General features: G+C 46.3%; 2 protein-coding genes across 4 annotated transcripts in view; one reads left to right on the top strand and one right to left on the bottom strand.

The window, feature by feature from the left end:
- Positions 1-7,897, top strand: part of ZMYM4 (zinc finger MYM-type containing 4) — a 99,477-nt gene extending 91,580 nt beyond the window's left edge. For both annotated transcript variants that reach the window (XM_080921565.1, XM_080921564.1), the window contains 4 exons: positions 398-509; positions 1,755-2,003; positions 4,508-4,637; positions 5,583-7,897. In XM_080921565.1, coding sequence (XP_080777691.1) covers positions 398-509; positions 1,755-2,003; positions 4,508-4,637; positions 5,583-5,790 — 699 coding nt within the window. In that variant the 3' untranslated portion in view covers positions 5,791-7,897. The remainder of the gene's footprint in view (positions 1-397; positions 510-1,754; positions 2,004-4,507; positions 4,638-5,582) is intronic.
- A 4,349-nt stretch (positions 7,898-12,246) lies between these two features.
- KIAA0319L (KIAA0319 like) overlaps positions 12,247-22,588 on the bottom strand; it is a 91,858-nt gene continuing 81,516 nt past the window's right edge. For both annotated transcript variants that reach the window (XM_080921567.1, XM_080921566.1), the window contains exons 17-21: positions 18,866-19,008; positions 18,166-18,288; positions 17,508-17,598; positions 16,497-16,588; positions 12,247-13,404 (exon numbers count right to left, since the gene is read on the bottom strand). In XM_080921567.1, coding sequence (XP_080777693.1) covers positions 13,217-13,404; positions 16,497-16,588; positions 17,508-17,598; positions 18,166-18,288; positions 18,866-19,008 — 637 coding nt within the window. In that variant the 3' untranslated portion in view covers positions 12,247-13,216. The remainder of the gene's footprint in view (positions 13,405-16,496; positions 16,589-17,507; positions 17,599-18,165; positions 18,289-18,865; positions 19,009-22,588) is intronic.

The following is a 22,588-nucleotide window of genomic DNA, read 5'->3' as shown; positions in this document are numbered from 1 at the left end:
TTTGTATGTGTTCTGTATTTGCTCATGAGACCACGGATGAGGAAGTTTGAACCCTCTGGAGTTACAGATTGTTGTGGGCTCTTGTAATGACAGAGTCTGGGTCATTACAAGAGTAGTATTACCTGCATTCGGTTCTTGTTTTTAGTTTTTTTGTTTTGTTTTGTTTTTTTTTTTAAGAACTTTATTTAGCAAATTCAGTGCCAAGTGTCGTACCAGTTTCCATGCAGGAACCTTTGACTTACCCTGGTTTGAGCACTAGCTGTCAGTCTCATGTGTAGAAGCTGTGTAGGACAGACAGGAGTAGAAAAGGCAGTCACTAAGGGACAAAACCATTTCTTAAAATGTTTTCTAAACTTGAACTTTGTTTATATCAGTATGTTTTCCTTTTATCTTTTAGTACCTGTTTGAAAATGGTAGAATAGATAACATTTTTACGGAGCCCTATTCCAGATTTATGATTGAACTTACCAAACTCTTGAAAATATGGGAGCCTACAATACTTCCTAATGGTAAGGGGATTATTTTTAATTCTTTTATGATATACTTGTATAAATTGATTTTTAACATTTCATATATTGCAATATAATCTGTTTTGATGTAATACAGTTCAGCTTTTAAGGAGAACGTCTTAGATTTATTGTTGAGCATTTTAGTAAAATGCAACTGTCTCAAGTAAGTGTTAGAAACTTAAGTACAGTGTAGATTAGAGATACTAACAACTCAAATATATTCAATTATGGTTATATTTCTAGGACTGTTTTGTCTAGTAGTCTCCTGATAGCAGTGCTACGGAGACCCCAGCTGCATCTGTGGTGCATAGATCTTCAAAGTGCTGGTGATCTGTGCTTGCCTTATCCTTGAGTTTTTAACCAACGTCGTTAGGAAGGTCTGTGCTTCACCCTTGCTCTCAGGCTATGCCTGGAGAAGTTAGCATAATACACATGAATATGTCCTTTCTGTTGAGTTCTGAATAACCTTTGAAGCATTCTGAGCTACATGCTGGTTTGATGAATTTAACAGAGAGGTGGCTGGCATAGATATGGAAGTAATAAACTCATGTTCATTGATGATCTTCCAAGAATAGAATATAGAAGCAGCAACAGAGTGACATGGAGAATCCTCTACAAGGAACAGTACAGTTCCTTAAGACCTTGGCCTCTTAAATACAGATTCCAATCAATCCTGAGGGGTATGGCTGTTAGTGCAGGTTAAGAATGGGAGGGAGGGACACGTGCTCCCCAGTGACAGTAGATAAACACCAGAAACTGACTAACGGTGAACTTGATGGGTTGGACAGTAGCTGCATAACTTTCTGTGGACCACATCTGGCTTTTTCTTGGTTCTGTAGTCTGAGCTAATTTTCTTTACATTGTTTTTGTTTATTTATTTACTTTACATCCTAATCACATCTTTCTCCTCCTAGTCCCTCCCTTTCACCTCCCGTTTTTGTATTTTTAAATGGTTGGAAATTTGAAGAAAATACTTTGTAATATGAAAATTGCATGAAATTCAAATGTCTAAAAATAATAAGGCTTATTTATGGTTCCTTGCTTTCTACAACAAAAAGTTGTTCAGAGACAGTGGCCTTCTCAGGAAGGACTGGGGTCTGTAGCTGGGGTGCTCTTCTTCCTGGTGCCACTTCTGTTTGCCTGCAGAGAAGAGATGGGAGAGAGCAGGACTTAGTCGTCGTCCTACTATGCTCCTCTGTGGCGTCGGAGATGACGTGGCTCTTTGTGCTTCTGCACCCTGTCTAGGTTACATGTTCTCCCGAATTGAAGAAGAGCATCTGTGGGAGTGTAAACAGCTGGGCGCCTACTCGCCCATTGTCCTGTTAAACACCCTCCTTTTTTTCAATACCAAATACTTCCAACTGAAGAATGTTACTGAGCACTTGAAGCTTTCCTTTGCCCATGTGATGAGACGGACCAGGACTCTGAAGTACAGCACCAAGATGACATATCTGAGGTTCTTCCCGCCTTTACAGAAGCAAGAGTCAGAGCCAGGTGTGTTGTTGACAGATGAGGTTTCTGTTCGAAGTGCAAAGGTGGTTATCACTGAAGGTCTTGGAGGACACACTGAAACTTGCTTTTAGCATGTGAATACCTTTCTGCTTCCAAGTATGTTACAAGCTTCCAAAATGAGAGGACTCTGGTTCATTGTAATTTTATTAACTTAAGTTAGAAATGCTGACTTAATTGTATAGTGCCCCCTGATTTAGTTGGGTAGATCACCAATAATCTACATTTAAAACTTATCAGAGTATTCAAATCTATAACCTTGGTGATGAGTTCACTGTTTCCAGGTATCAGTCAACAATTAACAATTAAAAGAAACATGTTTAGCTTTTAATCTATTGGGATTTTTGTTTATGATGGGAACATCTTGTTTTAGTTAGCATCTTTTAGTCAGTTCTAAAATTCTGAAAGAACTTAGAAGCTGCCTAAAGTAGACTGCTGTTCTCTACTGAAGGCCTGGGTCAGCAGTAGCAGCTTCAGTAAATGGATTATGATCATGTGTTTCAGAAACAGACTAAGTGCCTCCATGTCCTCAACATCTGAAAAATACTGATATTTTAGAACTAGAATTAAACTTTTGGACTGTGTTTGGTTTTGGTTTTTAAGCCTTGTCTTAGTATATAGTAGCTCAGTCTAACCTTGACCTCGTAATCCTTTTAAAACAGCCTTCCTGAGAGTTGCGATTACAGCTCTATGCGTGTCACGCACATATACACACAAAGAAGTTCTTAATTTACATCAATATTAAGGTCTCCCAATTGAGTAAACACTTTTAAGAATAAATTACATACTTGAAATGTCAAGACTTCAATTTTCTAACTCTTAAGGTCTATGAATAGTTGGCGTATCCGTATGAGCTTGTGTCAGTACTTCTTTAGCTTTAGAAACACTGCAGTCATCTTGCCCTTTCCCCTGGTGTCTGTCTTGGGCTGTAGCTTGGTGCTTGTATGATCCACTTTGTAGTTTTATTTTGGTTCTTGCTTTTTGAGATATCTCACTTTGTATCCCATGCTGGCCCAAACTCAGCTGCTGTATTTCCCAAGCTGACCCCAGCCCTGAAGCCACATGTCTCCTCAGCTTCCTCAGGGCTGGGGTTGCAGGCCTGGTTCTCCTCCTGAAGGTCTGCTTTGTCCTTTTACATATTAGTGAAGGAAGGAGAGACAGTCATTTCCACTTTTGATTGAGTACTTGACAGTGTTGATAAGTTCAGCTTGTTTTTAAAGTAGCTTGTAAGGGTTCTCTATGTAGGAAGCTGGAGTGAGTTTATTTTAAAGCAATAATGCTCATAGCTGGAGAGAAAGAGCCCTAAGCCATTTGTTTAAGAGTGATTATAAAACCGGGCTTAGGGGGACCTGGAGGGCTCAGTGGTTGGAGCACTGTCTCTATTCTATTCCCAGCACCCACATGGCAGCTTAATACCTGCTTGTAACTCTGCTTCCAGAGGGGTCTGATGTCTTCTGGCCTCTGGGCACTGCATGAAATTGGTGCACAAACATACATGCAAACAAAACACCCATGCACGTAAAATAAAAACAAAAACATCTTTTTTAAAAAAATGGCTTGAGGCTGTGGCTCAGTGGATAATAGTGCTTAAAGTGCATCACAAGAAGCTGGATTAAGATCCCAGCTCTCTTGTAAAACTTAACAGTGATGATGTATATCTCTGACCTCAGTACTGAAGGGGCCGAGACAGGTAGATCCTGAAGCTTGCTGGCCAGCCAATGTAGTATTATATGACTAAACTGCAGGTCAGAGAGGGAACCTGTCTCAAGACTAAAATGGAGGGGCAACAAAATGGCTCATTAGCTGATAGTGGTTGTTTTCTAACCCTGAGGACCTGAATTTGATCCCTGAAACCCATGTAAAGCTAGGAGAGAGTCAGTGCTACAGAGTTATTTTCTGACTTCAGTGTGGCATGCATGCATACACACAGACAGAGTGGCTTGGTCTCTTAAGTCCACATAGAGTTCTGTTTAGTTTGCTGAATGGACAGGTGAGAAGCAGTGAAGCAGCAGCCTCCTCCTGGTGCCCGAACCCTGCACGATCTCACAGCCCAGCCCCTAGAGAGTCCTGTCATAGCAAATGATAACTCTGATACCATTTCTTAGAATACACTAGTGGAGGGAACTTGAGCAAGAACTAGGTTTGTGCTAGTACCCAAGAGGAGGGATACATCCACATAAATGCTTTGGTTTATGAGCCCTGTACCAATCCAATCTACCCAGAAAGCCAAACTCCAGATGAGGACATACCCCAGCATGGTCATTTTTGTCACATGACTCTTCTTTGTTTAACAGGGAACATACATGTTACAGGACAAGCCTATTGTTTAGCATATAAACAAAACACTGGCGCATAGTTGCTTAACAAATACTGTTGAATAAATGAAATAGCTGGAGTTTGAGAGTTTGGCTGTGAAGCAAAGAGCATTAGGGATGTTGGCATTTATACAAATCTTTTTTTTTTTTTTTTTTTTTTTTTTTTGTCTCAAGATAAACTAACTATTGGCAAGAGGAAACGAAATGAAGATGAGGAGGCTCCAGTGGGTGTGGAGATGGCAGAGAACACTGACAACCCACTGAGATGCCCTGTTCGGCTTTATGAGTTTTACCTGTCAAAATGGTAAGGGGTCTGTCTGTGCTCTGAGTACAGCGCGCCCATCGCCCAGCACAGTCTGAACTTGAAGGGACTGGATTGTGACACAGGCAGGGTCTGCCTCTGTTTCCATATTTTCTCCATCCTTCCATCAGCCTGGATTTGGACTAAGGAGCCAGCCATGTTATCGTAATGATTTTCTCCCAGAATTTCTCCAAAGGGGAAAAACATGTTTCACTTGACCTTCTGAAGTACTGTTTTTTATCCTGTATGTAGGGTCTTATCTATAGTGATTTATTTTTTGTTTAGAAAACAAATTCTGAGGCTGGCTTTTTGGCTAAACCTTCAAGGAGAGGAAAGCTTTGAAGCAATTGAGTTTTGTATTTTAAAGAGCTAGCATCTAAACAGGCCCGTCCCCATGCTGGGGGCACACTCTCCCCTTAGTCACAGACAGTCTAAGTCCAGAGTTTAAACTTTTGAATTAAAATAAGTGACTGTAACATATGACTCACACTAAAAGTACTTTTTTTGGTCAAAGAAATAATAGCATCAGTGACCTATGCAAATTGGTCCATTTAAAGCGAAGTTCCTGATTTATGCTTTTTTTTTTTTTTTTTTTTTTTTAAGGCAGGGCCTCATGTTTCCTAGCCTAGTCTCAAATTTGATTTTAGCCAAGGATAACCTTGAGCTTCCTGATCCTCATTTCTCCACCTCCAAGTGTTAAGACTTCTGGTGTCTGCCCCACACACCTGGCTGTGCTTTTCTTTGTCACCGTCTACTACTTCCAGCTCGGTTCTGGGTTGCTCCGAGGAGAAAATGCCTGTTATCCCTGTCTGCCCCTGTGGTTCTGGTGTTACTTACAACGTGAGACAGGATGAGGAGAAGTTTAAAACTGTTAGCTAAGAAAGGATGATGTGTATTTCCTGTGTTCTGATCTCAACTTTTCTCTTTCTTGTTTCCTCCTTTGGATAGTTCTGAAAGTGTGAAGCAGAGGAGTGATGTGTTCTACCTTCAGCCTGAGCGCTCCTGTGTTCCTAACAGTCCCATGTGGTACTCCACATTCCCCATAGACCCTGGAACCCTGGACACCATGTTGACTCGAATTCTCATGGTGAGGGAGGTACATGAAGAACTTGCCAAAGCCAAATCTGAAGACTCTGATGTTGAATTATCAGATTAAGATGGAAGTAAAGTTCCTATTTTCATGCACACTGGGTATGCACCAAGCTGTGAATGTACTCAGCTGTTGGAAAGATATTGAAATCCAAGTCCTCTTGACTTGCTTGTTTGGTGGGAAAAACAGGCGGCTTCTGAGCCGTAGTGTGGCTGCAAATGAAACCTGAAGGGAGAAGTGGGATGAGTTGGCAGGGAGGGTTCATAGACATCGAGAAAGACTAACCCGTTTCTGAGTGGTGCATAATCTTATTTTCTTTGGGAATAAGAAATTATGGAATATTTTTAAGGAAAACTGTTGTATAAAATTCTACCATGGTAACCTTAGTTAGAGAGGGATAGCTTTGCAGTGAGACCCTAGCTGCAGTAGGCTACTTGAGCAAGCTGTCCATGAAAGTCAGAGACCAGAGCACAGCTGAGAGTGGCATCAGGTGAGGACAGAAGATCCAGTAAATACAGTTTTATAAAAAGACAGTGGTCTGGATTGATTTTCACTGCCAACCTATTTATGTGAGGACAGAAGCCTTTAGTCTTAACTGAAGGCCCCTCACATCAGAGAACATGCCCTTCATTACTGTTAGTGAGCCCCTTTTCACTTAGGGTCTTGCCTTCTCAGCTGTGGGTGGTTTAAGGTAAAAAGGATGATATTTCAGAAGTTAATTATGTGCACAGAAAAATCTGTGGAGCCCATTAGGCCATGATGTCTTGAAGTATTTATAGAAAGCCCACTAAAATGCCCACTTCTCTGGGTGCTGCTGTCTCCTGGCCTCAGCTGTGCTGTGCAGAAGTGGGGCCTCCCTTTGTGTCCAGTTTTTCCCATGGAAGCCTTTCTTCCTTGTCCTATTTTCCTGTTCCCAAATGACGCTGGTCCTTTGTACCAGCTTCTGGAGGCCCTTGTCATTTCAAAAGGAATAATCTGTCTCCATAATTCTGGCAAATGTGGGTGATCCCACAAAGACACAGTATTATGTAGCTGTCCAAATTGTGGTAGGGAAGGACGTAGTAGGTTCCTGTGTCAAAGCATTTGGAAGTTGACTTTATTGCCCCAAGGAACTTGAAAGTTAGGAACTTGGGCTGGGTTAGGAGATGATTGACTTTTACACATCCTTGCAATCTTTTTACTGCATTCTCCAGACTCTGGATGTCTTAGTTATACGAGGATTGCAAGGCATAGGTGTGACATCACCAGGCTGTCTCCCTCATCTCCATTCTCAGTTTCTTTCCTACAAATTTTTGAATCAAGCTTTTTAATAATGTTGGATAATTACTGAGCTTCTTTAATTGAAGTTAATTTGAGCTTACAGCAGAACTGAGAGAAGTCATGAGCTTCTCCAAAGTGTCATCTTAAAAGACTTCAGTATGTCCCATGTTATAGGTGGGAGTAGCAACTTGTTTGTTTTGTTTTGTTTTTTAAACAAATAAAAGTCACTTAAATACAACAGAACTTTAAGATGGGCCTTTGACATTGTGTACTTGGTGGTTTCGTCCCTCTGCTTGTAACAAATATCCTTTTTGTTACTAAGAATTGTGTGAAAGAAGTAAATCTGCCCCAGTCTGTATGATTAATTCCATCCGTGTTGTCATTTCTGATGGGGAAACTTCTTCCTTCCAAACCCTGATTGATTGGAGGAAGGGAGTTGGCCTGTCTGATAAGTCACAAATAAACCATCAGAAACACCAGGTGTCCAGTCCTGCTGTATCAGTTTTGATTTGTGTAAACACTAACATTTCCCATCTATAGTTGTATGAAAAACAAATACTGTTAGCTTAGTAGATAAATTGTTATAAAATACCAAAAAGAAAAAAAATGTATCTTTTAAGAGAACAACCACTTACCCAGATAAATGACTGTATCAGGGCTCCAGCTGCATGTTAGTGCAGGGGCTTCAGACCCCTAAACTAATTTAAAATCTGGTTGATCATCAGTCATTCCTCATGAGTATAGCTGTTTGCTGTGTCAGATTATTTACTTTTTTATTTTGTTAAAATTGTGTAAAACTATACTTGATCCCTTCGCCCTCTATGGGGAGTGAGGGGAAAAAACCCAACAACTAGCACCTGAGCTCGTCCTGTCCTGCCGTCCTTGGTCTTTAACTGTCTCTGTTCTTTGCAGGAACCACAAAACTATTCCCTTAGAATAAAATAGTATATTTGTATTTGATGGGTGAGTTCTTTTTCTTTGCGGCTTTAAAGAACTTTATATATTTTTTATTTGGTGTCATCCAAGAGATGTAAGATTGAAAAAAGAAAGGAAAGCAGCGTTCCAGAAGTTCCTTGGGTTTTATTTCGTCAATGGCACCATTTAACTGCTGCCTTCCTGTAGCTGGCTTTCTTTCTGTCAAGATTTGTTTCCATGTACAGGTGATTTTTAACCATATTAAAAGTCCCAGTAGCTAGAAATGCCAGGAGGCATGCACACATCCTTTGGGCAGACCTCTTCAAGGCCGCGTCACTGAGTATTTGCGGTGTCACACTTGACAGGGTGCTTGCTTCCTCTAACATGTACGTGAGGGTCTCACTGAGGATGTGGGACTAAAGAGTGCATTTTCTTAGTCTATAGAGGGGTCTTGGGTACTTCACCAAATTATACACGAACCATTTGTGTTTCCCATACAACATTCCTAAATTCATAAAACATAGAAAGTAAAATGTTTCTGTAAACAAGGTCAAGTTTCTACAAATGTCTTTCTTGGTGGCTGTCTTAAAGCTGAGGAGATTGTGAGGAACCAATGCCCACCTTCCTCTGCACTGCTCTGTTCATTGTGGTACTCTTTGTCCTGTCCTTGGGGTGTTTTTAATTGTGAAGCACTGTAACACTGGAAGAGTCGCAGGCTCTGGGGTCTTTCTGCTTGCTATCTCTCCGGAACCCTAAGTAAATGAAAAAGACACTGCTCAGTTTTCTCCTCTGTGAAGTGAAACAATAGCAATTCCTTGTCTTTCAAGTGTAAGATGGCTCTTAAAATGTTACCCATCTCTCCTGCCCCTGGAGGCCCAGGCATTGCAGTTGTAGCTGCTGTTCCACATGTGTGTCAGTAGGTGGCAGGGGAAGGGATATATCTTTCTTCAGTGTTCTGACCCTTGAATATCTCTGGATGAGATAACATTTCCCTGAGAAAAGATGAGCCTGTGATGACCACCACTCTGGTGCCAGGCAGGCCTAGACAGACTCCCAGGACTAGAAGCAAGCCTAAGACTAGAAGAATCCTACCTAGGACGTCCCAGGCAGGAGTGAGCTCAGGACAGATCACCACTTGGGTAGGCTGGTAGAGGAGCGAGCCTAAAACAACCACCAGACTGGTGCCTTGGGACCCAGACAGGCAGCTAGCCTGAGATGGACATCAGTCTCATCCTCTCCCCAGGCCTGGGGGGTGGGGTGGACAGACCATGGTTGAGACCATCCTGTCCCACGGCACCGTAAAGAATGAGTGGGCATAGCACTCCTGCAGTCACTCCTGAGAGGATCCCAGACACTCGGAGACCCTGGGAGCCACCAAGAGGAGCACATAGCGGTGGAGAAATGGAAGAGAGGGAAGGAGAAGCAGAGGGTGTGGACACAACGAAGAGAGGCAGAACTAGAGACTGGAGGGTAGTGGAGAACAGCCTGGTGTGAGGAGCCAGTGATGCCACCTGGAACCATGGTGGGGTCTTGGCCTGTGCTGACACTGGGAGCCACATCTGGGCCAGTGGACTCCTTAGTGAGGCCCACCACCCAGGGCCACGTGGATGTCTGAGGGCTGTGCAGAACTGGTCCTACCCCTCACCTAGGCATCCTAGGAGAGCTCGTCATGTCCCTTGCTGGCTGTAGTACTCGAGCAGGCCCTGCACCTCACCTGGGCAGCAGGGTAGAGCTGGCTCTGGATGTTGGAGTTAAAGTAAGCTGGACCCAAGGTTTGTGTCTCAAGAGAGCCACCCAGCTCTGCCTCTTGTCTGCTGGGCAGTGGTGCTGATGAGACACGCTTTCCCGCCCTTTTCCTTCACCATAGACCGGATGTCCCTCACCTGTTGCAGCATGCAGGAGAGCAGGCCCTGCACCTCACTTGGGCAGCAGAATAAAACTAGGCCTGGTTTTGCCGCCAGCCCAAAGGACTTGAAAGCAGGAGAGCTGACCAACTCTAATACCTCTCAGGATCAGATTCAGAGCTTTCAATTGTCCCACCCCATTTCCACCCCATCAGGAGAACTACAGGCTCTCCATTGAAACAAGGCAACAGCGGGATATCCAGTGAGGCTCCAGTATTGACAGAAGCCACCAGAGGCCTTACACCAGACCCATGCATGGGTCATTGCAGTAAATATTTGCAAACAAAGCTGTGTGGATAAAAGGGTATTCTGTGGGACACACGGATACAACATGGCTTCCAGCAGATGTTTTTTCTATTACAGGGGAGCTTGTAAGGGTAGAGGGGTAAGGTATGAAGGGATGGGGAGAAAATTGGTAGGATTGGGGTATATGATGTAAAGTTCACAAAAATCAATAAGATTTTTAAAATCTTTTAGAAAACTACCCATCTCCTGTGTGTGCACACTTGCCACGGTGTGGTGTTGCATCAGAAGACATCAGGCTTGAATTGCTTCTCCTTCCAAACCATGGAGTTTCAAGTCAACTCGGGTTGTCAGGCTTAGTAGCAAGCACCTTTATTTTATTGCCCCCCCCTTTTACTTCATGTGTGTATATTATACATGCGACAGCAATTTGTGTGGTCAAAGGACACCTGACCCCGTCACCACATGTGTTGTGTAGTCAGCAAGCACTTTACCCAAAGTCATTTCACTGGCACCAAGGTTAGGTGTGTGTGTGTGTGGGGGTGTGTATATATGCCTTTATTTTTATGCATATCTGAGGGACAGGATTAGAGTCACTTCCTTCTGCCATACTACGCTATCTCCCTGGCCCCAAATTTTTTAACTTATTTATAATATACATAAATTGCTTGGTATATATTAAGGTTTCAAATGCGTGTGAATCCTTATATTCAACATTATAGTTTCTGCAGAATGTTGTATTCTGCAGATCGTTTCTGCACCTCAGAGTCAAGAATTCAGTGTGACCTGGAGCAGTAGCTCCAGACTCACATCTGACCCATAAGCTTGAGGCAGAGAGATTGGTGTGAGCTTTTGAGACCTCAAAGTCTGCCCCCAGAGATAGACCTTCTACAAAACAAACCGTACTTCTAATTTATCCAAAATAATCCCAACTCTGGGCCAAGTATTTAAATATATAAACCTATGGGTAGCATCTTAATTCAAACCTTCACATACTGTGGTTTGGGGGATATTTTTGTTTTGTTTTTGAGTAGCAAATTAAAACTAGCTAATCCCTCCCACTGTGCCACGTGCTGTGCTTACCTGATAAGCATAATGAGATGCCCCAGCACAGCTAAAAGATACCTTCATTCTCCTGTTGTCTCTGAGGCTTACTGTCTCCATCTGCTAACCAGGCTTAGTCCTGGAATCTTTTCAGTCCCTGAGACTTACTGCTGAATAGACTCACCCTTTCTTGTTCTTTCTGAACACTGGATGAATCAACTCTGGTGTTTGCTCAAACTCCTCCAGGCTGACTGATTCAATCTGCTTCTCTCTAACTGAATTGCTCTGCTTGGCTTCAAAGTATGGCAGTCTTCTAATCCTGGCTCCTCATTCTCTGGCTCTTTGTCTTTACCTGCATTTAGTTTGTTCTTTCTCTGCAAACAGTCTGAGCCACGTTCCAGTAAAGCTGTCTCTTCCTCCTTTGTCTCTTATTTCTTCCTGTCTGCACTCTCTTAAGTAGCCTCTTTTTCCTCCCTCTTCTCTTGGGTGTATTAGAAGTCACTTTCAAACATGGGTGCTTCCCTCTACAAACTAACTTTACCTTCATTGTTCTTTTTGACCATTTCTCCAAAAGGAATCCCCACTCCCGCCCCTATACCCCCAGGGCTGGCCTTGATGGTCTAAGTAGCTTACTTCCCTGCTCACACTCAGCTGGTTGTCAGCTGCCGGCCTCCTATGCTCTGGCCCTGCTAGTTGTTTTCAGCTGCTACTGCCTAGGGTCACTGTCTAGTGCGACACACAGATGTGCATCCCAGCTCCTGGTAGGACTGGGATATGACAATGGGTACATTCATATTAATATTCTTGAAATACTGGGAACCCAAAAAGGAATGACATTACCCCAAAATTCTTAGGATATCCTGGACCTTAGGATGCTCTGCCCCTCAACACAAATGTTGTATGGTCACAGGTAGACAGAAGTCCGTTTGTGTAATAAAAAGTCAAAAATCAAAGAGCATCTATGACCAGCCAGCACTCATGTGGCACAAGCCCACCTACCATGGCAAACGGGGGCCCTGCACCACCAGCGAGTATGCTGAGACAGGCTTTGGGATAGTGACCATAGATCTACACCAATGGTGGGCCCCGCACACAGGTCATGAATGTAGCATGAAATAGCACAACCTTGTAGCCACACACACAATTAAATAGCATGTTTAATTATCTCACAACAGATAGTGCAGTAGTAGAAATTAAGTCCTTTTTAAAAAGTCACTCTCCCCGAAACCCAATTCCTCAACTGCCACACCATGGCTGAGGAACTGGTGACAGGGCCAGAGGGATTAATAGTCTTTCAAGGAGCTGAAAGTCTCCAAGTTAGAATTGCCTTGAGAGCAGCCAAGAGACCTATAAGGAACGGGCACTCACTCAAGCACTCACACGTGCAAAGGACAGAGAAGACATGGGTGGAGGGATGTGGAAGGTACCACAGTGGGGCAGTCACACACGTGCACTCACATGCCACAGAGTTCCAGTCTATCTGTGGCTCTCTCCTCTGGGAGAATGTGGTGGCCTGAGCCTGGAAGCAGGTACTGGTGGTCATCCCCAGCAGGTCCCAATATCCCTGATAAACAAGCCGGCTGGAGCTGAGGGACCATGCAGCAGCTCTGCATTACCACCAGCATCAGTGGTAGCACAGATTTCTTTTGGCCCAGGGAAGGAAGGGCATACTGTCCCAGAGAAGCAAACTAAAGAATATGCCCAGGACTAGCCCCCTGCCACCAGGAGGCTGGTGGCTCTTGGCTCTGTGCCAGGCGCAGAGGAGACGGGGTAAACCTCACCGTGTGTGTTCTGGGCCCAGCTGCACTGCTCTAACAGCAGAGGAGAGGCTGTGGGCCTGTTTTTGTCTGCTCTCAGGCAGGGAGGTGTGTGCAGAAAGTGAGGCCCTGAGATGAGGGCATTTTGGGGGGGCTACCACAAAGGTTTATAGAGAAAACCTCTTCATTCACAGCTTCATTCGGGGGTTCCTATAAAGTATCTGTGGATTCAAGTACCAGCAGTTCTGATGGGGGCTTTTGGGATGGAGTGACCAGCACATGCTGGGAGAGCAGCAGCCCTCAGACCCAGGAGGTCAGGAATCAGCCTAGAGGTGCTGAAGCCCAGACTGTTGAGACAGACCGAGGGGGCTACAAGATCTCTTCCCGTGGGCTTCTGGTCTTCAGTGGTGTTTGCCCGTTTGGCACAGATCCATTTTGACCATGCAGGAGTTTGCCTTTCTCCCGGTCTGGCCATGTGAAGATGGCGTCATCACTGTCCAGCTCCGACTCAGAATGCATCAGGCTGCTGCTCAGTGTTGGACCTTTCTGTTTGCTGCCTGCCAAAAAGACAACCCCAGTGTTAGGTAACACCTTGCTAGGCCAGAGTCACAGCCCATCCTCATCTCTACCTGGAGAGGAGACAGGAGGCCAGGCATCCCTCTCTGCAGGTGGAAGGAGGGCCTGGCCTGGCTAGAACAAGTCCACAGAGAGCCAAGCCTGAAGGTTAGACCTGGACTCTCCTGCTATGCCCCAGAGCTTTGGCTGGTGTCACTCAGTTGTGTTCCTGTTCCCTTTCAGATAGGATTCATGTCCTGAGGCCTAGAGATACATACTGAGACCCCATCTTGAAAAACAGACAAACAAAAACTTAAAAGCAACAGGGGAAAGTCTCACAGAGTGGGGCTCTGACTCAGAGCCAATCCCAACAGCCATTTATCAGAACACACCAGCCATGCTCCTGAGCACCCAGGGCTGAAGAGATTGCTCAGCAATTAAGAGCAGCAGTTACTACTTTCAGAGAGCCTGAGTTTTACAGCTCCATCATTTCTAGGACTCCATGGTCATGTGCACAATTACACATAGATAAAAACGAATCTTTCTTTTGAGACAGGGCTTCTCTGTGTAGCTTGGCTGTCCTGAAACTCACTCTGTAGACTAAGCTGGCCTTGAACTCAGAGATCCAATTGCCTCTGCCTCCCTAGTGCTGGAGTTAAAGGTGCGCACCACTATCTAGCAAAAATAAATCTTAAAAAGATAAACTCATTCTACAGAGGGAAGGTTGAAGTGGGAAGAGCTGACAGCTCACTCCAGCAGTCCTCTGGATCCTGGCACTGCCTAACCACAGGAACCAGCTTCCCGCCCGTTAACAGTGGGAATGGTCAGGTGAGCCGAGCTTCAGTCAGGCAGTTCACCACTTTGCCGTGCACCACTGTTCTAAACATCGACAGCATCTTGTGAGGATTGATGACCATCCTGACAGCCGACAAGTCTCCAAGGCTGAATACCCAGACCCTGAGCACCTACATTCAAGGACCACACCCTGCTACAGCCTCAGCCATGTGCTGTGTGGCCATGCAGTGGACCACAGCTTATTCAGTGTTGTGCATTCCAGGGGTACAGTTCATCCAGAGCCTCAGGGCACCAGTACAGCAGAGCTACAGAAGGGTACTGGCAACGCTGGTGGGGCTCTCCAGTGTGGTGGGCACAGTGGCTAGTGGAATGCCCAGGGAAAGTCCCCGCTTTTCCTGTAGATCCTCCCCTGGAGGGGAGACTTTAAGAGCTTTCTCTTCCTGGTACCCACATGCAGCCTTCTCTTCCCCACATGACAAGGGCCTTTAAAGAGATTCCCTCCCTAGCTGCGTAGCCCCATCTCAGACCCTGCACCTGACTGCCACAGCTCCTTCATGTACTTCAACCATTAACAATGGCAGAGGAGGGACGTTGTCAGCAAATCTCTGGGCCTCAGCAGTTCTCTATGTCGGCACCCAGCCCAGATCCCAATGTGTCCAAAGGATCATACAGAGCAGTATAGCTGGTCAGTGAACACACGTCTGCCAGTACCTGCCTGTGTGCAGAGGAACTACTGTGAGGAAGGTGGTGACCGCAGCCTAGAGCACAGCACCATTTGCACAGGTACAAGAGACTATTAACTGGAAGGCAGCAGGGAGAGGACGGGGCTGATTCTTAGGTGTGCTCTCATAAGGACTCTACATGATGTGTGTCCTTTTTTTTTTTTTTTGGCAAATTAGGTTAAGCCTCAGAGGATTGCCACTTTTGTGGATAGTAAAAAGTCAGTAATTTCTTTTGGTTCAACCTACTATAATAGAAGAACAATATGAAAGCCAATCTCTCAGTCTGCTGCTGTCAGACTCACTCTGGGTTCCGCTCTGCCTAGAGTAGCACCTCACTCTTCCCTCCTCTGCCTCAGAAGAAGCGTGTCCGAATCTCTCCTCCTTGATATCCCCCACCCTTCATGAGCCCTGCCTCTGCCCACAGTCTGGTCATGAGTCCTGGCCCTCTGCCCACCTTCTCGGGCTCTTTGAAATCTGTAGGGCACGTCTCCTCACGCCGCCCTACAGGTCTCATTCTGCCAGCTCTGCAGGGTCCTTCCTCCTCTGCAGTCCCTCCTCAGCACCTGAGCCTCTCTTTAAGGCTGAGACCCAGTTCGGTCCTTACTGCCAGGTAGAATCTCATCTTTCAGTGCTGACCATTCTGCTGGCTTCAATTTCATTCTCTCGCTGAACAGCCTTGGTAACAGCTGCCCTGATTCTGTCAGCAGCTGGATAGGAGTCAGCCTTGTCCTTGTCTGCTCCTCTGTGCACGCCTCCACCTCCTCAGACCACCAGAAAATGCTTCTCCCTTTCTGCCTGCTTAAATGTTGTCACCAAACCCCCTGAACTTACATTTTCAAGCACTGCAACTTAGTATCACCCGGGCGGATTCTGGGCCCTAAGTCCCTTAAAGTGCCTACTTCTCTTAGAGGGAACCTCAGCAAAGACCTACTTAACCCATCTAGCCTGGCTCACTCCCTCTGACTCACGCCCAGCACATAATAACTTTTGTCCCCTCCCGATGCCCTCCTAGCAGCATTGCCTCTGTCTGCAATGCTGTGGAGTCTGCTGATGCTCAGCCTGCATGGCCAGCTAACTGTTACTCCTTTAATTTGTAAAATTCTTTCATGCCTCTCTCCTTCTCTGCTGAGCGAGGGGGGCGGGGGCAGGGGGTGCTTCCACTATGGAGTCCTGAAGCTTGAACTCAGGCTGTCAGACTTGGTGGCAAGTGCCTTTTCCCGCTGAGCATCCCAGACCTCTTCATCATTCTGTACAGTTGTGAGCATGACTTTGAGACACTAGGCAAGGATGAGAAAAAAAAAAACTTTCAACCTGACCAGAAAAGATCGGAGATGAACAAGGAGAATGTTCCCTGTGACTCATGGCCGTGGGGGATCTGCCTAATGACAGAGAGGGATGGGGTGGGGGAAGGACAGAGGAAAAGTGAGTTATGATCTGGTCTCTGCCTGGAAGCCACTGTCAGTGACTACAGGGCCACTGAGCAAAAAGCAGATAAGCAGGCAAAAGAGCATGGAGGTGTAAGGGACATGGTGACCGGGCTCTTCGTGGTGCCTCAGCGCCAGCTCCCACAGCCCTACCTGCTCGGGAGGTTGGCTTCAGCTCCAGGCTCTCCTGATCTGTGGCATCCAAGATCTTGTATCTGCTTTTCCTCTTGGGTTTTCCTTTTTGCCTAAAAAACACAAATGCTGTGTCTACTCAGGAAGGTTTGTGAGGCATGTGAGTCCGGAGCCTACCCTGAGCATGGCTGCCCCTCACCTCTCAGCCAGAGCAGACAGAACCTCAGAAAGACGAAAGTTTGCCTGGGGTTTCGGGGAGAGGGAGAGAGGCAGTGCAGCCTGGACCTGCTGATCTGTGGCTGCTGGGGAGTTTTAAAAATTCTACTTTCTAAGTTTTAGAGGAGACCACAGGTCAGGTCCCACTAGAGCCTGCCTCAAACTGCTCTCACACAGGTGATAGAAGTATACTGAGCCTGAGTTCCTTACCGAGGGATCAAGAGAATGTGGGGTGTGAAAGATGAAGCTTTCTGAGTGTTTGGCACACAAACCGTACTTTTGGCTCAGTAACTAGCACTACACACTGAAGTCTTGTACGCGCCAGGCAAGTATTTTACCCCTGAACTATGCACTTTGCTTGAAATCATGTTTAACAGTGAAAAGCATGTAATAAATGTAACATAGAATAAGGAATGCAGCTAGGTTAGCCGTTTCAGAAACAAATAAACTAGAACAACCACTGAGGAACTCAGCTGTGAGTTTGTGAAACCTTCCTGTGTCCAGGTATGGGGCTGGGCCATAGCATCTCCGAGGATGTGCACCCAACCACACCCCCAGGGTCTCCACCTTGCAAATCTCTATAGTGACACCCCTTAAATGAGGGCTTCTGCCACATTCTGGTAATGAGAGTTTTCTGTCACAGGCTTTGGGGTAGTCAACCCCCACCACAGTGACTGGGAGCCAAATGCAATTCTGTAAGAAAGATGCCATATACCTCATGGAAAAATTCTGTGACATGAAGCCAAATGGACGTCAAAGAATTCATCTTATCTTCCCCTCATTCACTCCCCCCACATCACTACCCCATCATCTTGCCTCTTGCAACAGCAGATTGTAGTCCATGACAGGATCCCCAAGGCAACAACAATGACAAAGGAAGCAATGATGACATAGAGCACACTCCATTCTGCAAAGGAAAAGTGGTAAGGGTCCGTGAGAGGCTGCCCTACCTCAGTCACAAGGTGGCTTCACGAGGCGAGGCGCAAGAGTGTGCCTGGCTCCCTGGGGAGGATAAGCGGAAGCCTGCTCCAGCAGCACTCTGAGCACTTTGCAGTATGAAGGGATAAACCCTCTCTTCCCCCTCAAGACATGGCTTCTTTATGTAGCCTTGCTGTTCTGGAACTTGCTCTGTAGACCAAGCCAGCCTTGAACTCACAGAGATCCACCTGCTTCTGCCTTTAAAGTGCTGGGATTAAAGGTGTGCACCTTTAAGATGGAGAATGTGGATTTCCATGAGGCCATGACATGCAGGCACTGTGGAGACAAGAGGCCTGTCTGGCAGCACTAGGTCTCCAGGCCACAGTGTGCAGCTGCTGCAGATCCCTCTGCTATTCAGTAAGTGTAGAAGGAGGGAGGAAGAGTCCTCTACAAACAGAGCACAGAGCTCTTCTGCCTGCTCATCTGCCTCCAGCACCTGCCCCCGCAGCACAGCCACACTGCAACCAAGCTAGCTGGCACAAAGCCACACACTCACCACAGTTGCTGTCTCCATCCCTCAGCTGCACCTTGATGAAATTCTCCATCCAAAATGGGTCACAGACACAGCGCTTGGTGAATGAGTCACAGTGGCCATGGTCAGAACAGTTCAGCTGACATGCTGAAGGTGGTAGAAAAGATGTAAAAGTTAGAGAGCTGGGACGACGACCAGCTTCAGGGGCTCATGAAAACTGAGGTCCCCTCATTTCATGTTGGCTTCATGTGATGGGTGGGCACAAGACCCTGGCCAAACAGCTCCAGGGAGTCTCCTTTGTCTGAACCAGTAACCCTCAATCCTGCATGCTTCTCTACAGAGTAACATAATTCCAGAAACACATAAAATATTACCAGACTAAGTCTGAAATCTTTAAGAACCAACATTTTCTAAATTAGACACATCTAGTAAAACATTAGGGAAGAAGCTTGCAGTGGGTCCAGCAGCAGCTGATTCTGAGGCAGTGTGAGGCAACCATTTGTCAGTTCCTTAACCTCAGAGTCTCGGCTTCACTAATACTGACTGCCTTCAGAACTTAGGGTGATGGTGAATTAGAAGTAAGGCTGGATAAAATAAAGATATAGCTGTTTTCTTATTCAGGTTCATGGTTCCTGAGCACTATGGGGTCTGTGGGTCCTGGGGTACGAATCCCTGTGAGGGAATATTTGTAGGAGGACTTTGCTCACCGTATCCCACAACTTACTGACTGTGTTGATTTCCAGGGCTCTGAATATCAGGAAGTCAGCCTTCTGCTTCCGTAGCTCACTCTTGAGCATGGCTGCTACCTCATGGCCTTTGAAGAGCTGGTGGGGAGGGTCGTTCTGGACAAAAAATAGCATCTTGGTGCTGCAGAGACAGACAGAGGTGTCAGTGTGCTTAAGCGGTCCATGGTAGTCATTCCAGCCACATCTATAAAGCACCTTGTGTCTGTGACAGACATAGTACTCATCCTGTGGTGACATGCACTGCCACAGCAGGCCAGTGAGAAAGGTGCTTCTGCCCCACCTTCATTTTACATAGGGAGGGTTCAGAGGACTTGACTTACTGCCCAGGGTCTCACAGTTGGTTATGGCAGAGCCAGATTCCCTATCTGTTCCACAGGACCCTAACACTGCTGCAGTCCAAACTGCCAGCAATCCCTGCTATTAACCTTTGCAAGCTAAGATGGCCAGGCAACTGGGTCTGTGCCCGGGTTACCTGTAAAGCATGCCCTGCTTTGTAAATGTAAGCGGTGCCAAGATGATCTGTGAGCCAAACAACAGCAAAAGGATAGACCCTACCTGGATAGTGGGCTTGCTGCTTTGAAATGACATCACTCCAAGCCCAGAATCTGTTTGCTTTCTGCCTGCTATTTGAACTTGTGACTGTTCTTTCTGCCTTAGCTGCAATCTCTCTGAGGGCCTGCCCTTAGCACCACAAAGCAAACCTTCCCAATCATTGGGCCACATGAATCCTAGGTACACCCAAGATATTGACCCTTTAGTGTGCAGGGCAGCTGAGGCCACCACGTCTCCCAGGGGCCCTAGGCCAGCTGCTCCCAGAACAAGCTATCCCAAAGCACAGCAGGACCTTCCACATAGAAACTTTGGGCTGCACTGTCTTTCACTAAAAGCTAACAAGGGGTCCTGCAAACTCCAGACCGGAACCTTTACCACAAAAGATGGGGGGGTCAATAATAATTACCATTTCGTCCTGAAACCCACAGGGACAGTTTTTATTTCTGCTTTTGCCATAGCCCTCACATCTTTACCCTCCCACACACAATACCAATCTCTACTAAGGCATATCAGCAAAAATGCGCAGAGATCATAGACCCCGAATCTTCTGGGGGGCCACAAGCCAGCAAGTCTCAAAATAAACGTCTGGTAATAACCATTAATCAGATACCCAGGGTGATGACGCACACCTTTAATCCTAGCACTCGAGGGCGAGGCAGGCGGACCTCTGGGTTCTAGCCTACATGGCATGTTACAGGTCAGTGGGAACTACATAGTGAGACCCTGTTTCAAAACAAAATAAAAGCAAACAAATAATCCGTCACTGGTCAAGTACTATGTATTATAGATTTACACAAACATCTTATTAAAATTTTTACTACACTTATTTGTATATGAATGTGTGTGGAGCTCAAAAGGCAACTTGTGGAAGCTGATTCTCTCCTTCTACCATGTGAATCCCAGGAATTGAACTCAGGTCATCAGGTTTAGCAGCAATCTCCTTTACCTACTGAGCCACCTCCTGGGCCCACATTTCATATTTAACACCGAACACCAATGTATAAAATAAGTACTAGACTTTCCACAGGAGATCCCCACGCCTCTCTGGTGGACACCTACTGGTGGGAAAAGTGGGGAAGGCCCTTCTTTCTACAGTGTACATCTCCCTCAAAGGAAGAGCTCCTCCTGAAATCCTCACCCATGCCATTACAGCCAAAACCAAAGACGAGCCAGGTGCCCCTCCCTGCAGTGACAGCAGCACACATGTTCCTACCTGGTCAATTCCCAGCACTGTGTGTCAGTCTAACAGCTCTGCCCAAGTCTGCTCCCTACTGGACACAGCCACTGGACACAGCATTCTTCTTGCTGGTGGTGGTGGTGGTGAGGTGTTTTGTTTGTTTGTTTGTTGTTTTTTAAGAAAAGAGTCCTAAGGTTAGCGAGGAGACTCAGTGGTTAGGAATGCGCACAGCTCTTACAGAGGAGTTAGAGTCGGGGCACCGATGGGAGTAATTCCAGCTCTAGGGAGATCTAATACCTCTGGCCTCTGCCGGCAGCTGCACTCACAGGCGCGTGCATATATACAGGAAATTGAAGAAGAAAAGTGTCCTAGTGACTGTGCAGACTCACTGAAAGCTTTCACACGTGTCCTACCACAGTCTCTTAGGATGAGGCCTGGGCCACGGTTTGCTCTTTAAACCCCCAGGTACTTGCCTCAGCTTCAGCTCTGATTCCAATGCTGCTCAAAGTTAGAGTTCCTTCCTGGAGCTGCTCCCCACTGCCACCCCTCACCTCAGGATGTGTCTCCCTGTCACTCTCACACAGACACAACAGGACCCAGTACCACCAGTGCTGCCTTGAGTCCCCCATTTCCCCTGAGTTCCCTATACTGGCACTCTGTCCTAGGTGACAAAGAGGCTGAGAAGTAACCTGTCTTTAAAAGGCATATCTGGGGCTGGAGAGATGACTCAGTGGTTAAGAGTACTGACTGCTCTACCAGAGGCCCTGAGTTCAAATCCCAGCAACCACATGGTGGCTCACAACCATCTGGAATGGGATCTGATGCCCTCTTTTGGTGTGTCTGAAGACAGCGACAGTATACACATAACATTAAATAATTTTTTTTTAAGCACATCTGAGCTAGTGAGGTGGTGCATGCCTTTAGTCCCAGTACTCTAGAGGTAGAGGCAGAAGGATCTCTGTGAGTTTGAGGCCAGCCTGGTCTATAGAGTGAGTTCCAGGACAGCTGGGCCTACACAGAGAAACTCTGTTTCAAAAAGTAAGACAAAAACAAAGAGCAAACAAAAAAGGCACATCTCTATCCAGCCTCTACCTTCTCACTGCATCAGCCTTTGCCTGTACGTATTTTCCAGGAGAGGGCGTTGGGTCTCCTGGGACAGACAGTTGTGGGGAATCTTAATCACCAAGCCACCTCTCCGGCCCCAGCTCCGCTTCTGTGTACTCAGACAGTAGTACACAGCGCTGTCTCGTTGACAATCTGTGTGCGTACTCCTTGGGCTGGCTTTGTGTTCTCCCCACCCTCCTGCGTTCTTGAGGTCACTCCTCCCCATTTCCCCCACAAATGCTGTGCTCTGCAGAGTTCTACCACCACCCAGCTGCCCTTAACCCACCATTCTGGCTTTGACCCCTAAGACTTTGGTAGCTTTTTCCCTCCACATCCCCAGGTTCCCAACGATAAATAACCCTGTCTCTCAGAAGGTCTGGAGGCAGGAGGTTCAGGGATTCAATGCCACCCTGAGCTACATGAGGAAAAAAGTCACCCCAAATTCCAGCCCCACTCACCCTTATCTCACAGGTGCTGATCCAGGCACAGCACTGCCCCCAAGTGAGGGCTCTGCCTTGTTGCTGTCGGACAAGCCCAGAAGCTCCCAATTGCTCCTGCCTCAAGCCCCTCTTAGCCTCCACACTACCCATCTCCCTGAAAATAAATCTCAGCATGGGATTTCCTGGCTTTTAAAACAAACTTGAGTTCTTTTCTATGCAAGTCTCTAATCTCCTTGGCCTCACCTCTGAGCACTTCCTGGTATACTCAGGAAGCCTGCACTGCCCATCCCCCCTTGGGCCCACCACCCATGTGCTCTCTTCTCAACCTCTTAATTCTCATATGCTGGACAAGGCAACCTTTATTTCTGGAATATCTTTGGGCACACTTTCTCCACCAGCCCTCCTAGGAGAACTAATTGCCCTGGCTG

Source organism: Micromys minutus (genome assembly GCF_963924665.1).
Source record: "Micromys minutus genome assembly, chromosome: 9".
Classification (NCBI taxonomy): domain Eukaryota; kingdom Metazoa; phylum Chordata; class Mammalia; order Rodentia; family Muridae; genus Micromys; species Micromys minutus.
This window is presented reverse-complemented; position numbering and strand designations above follow the sequence as displayed.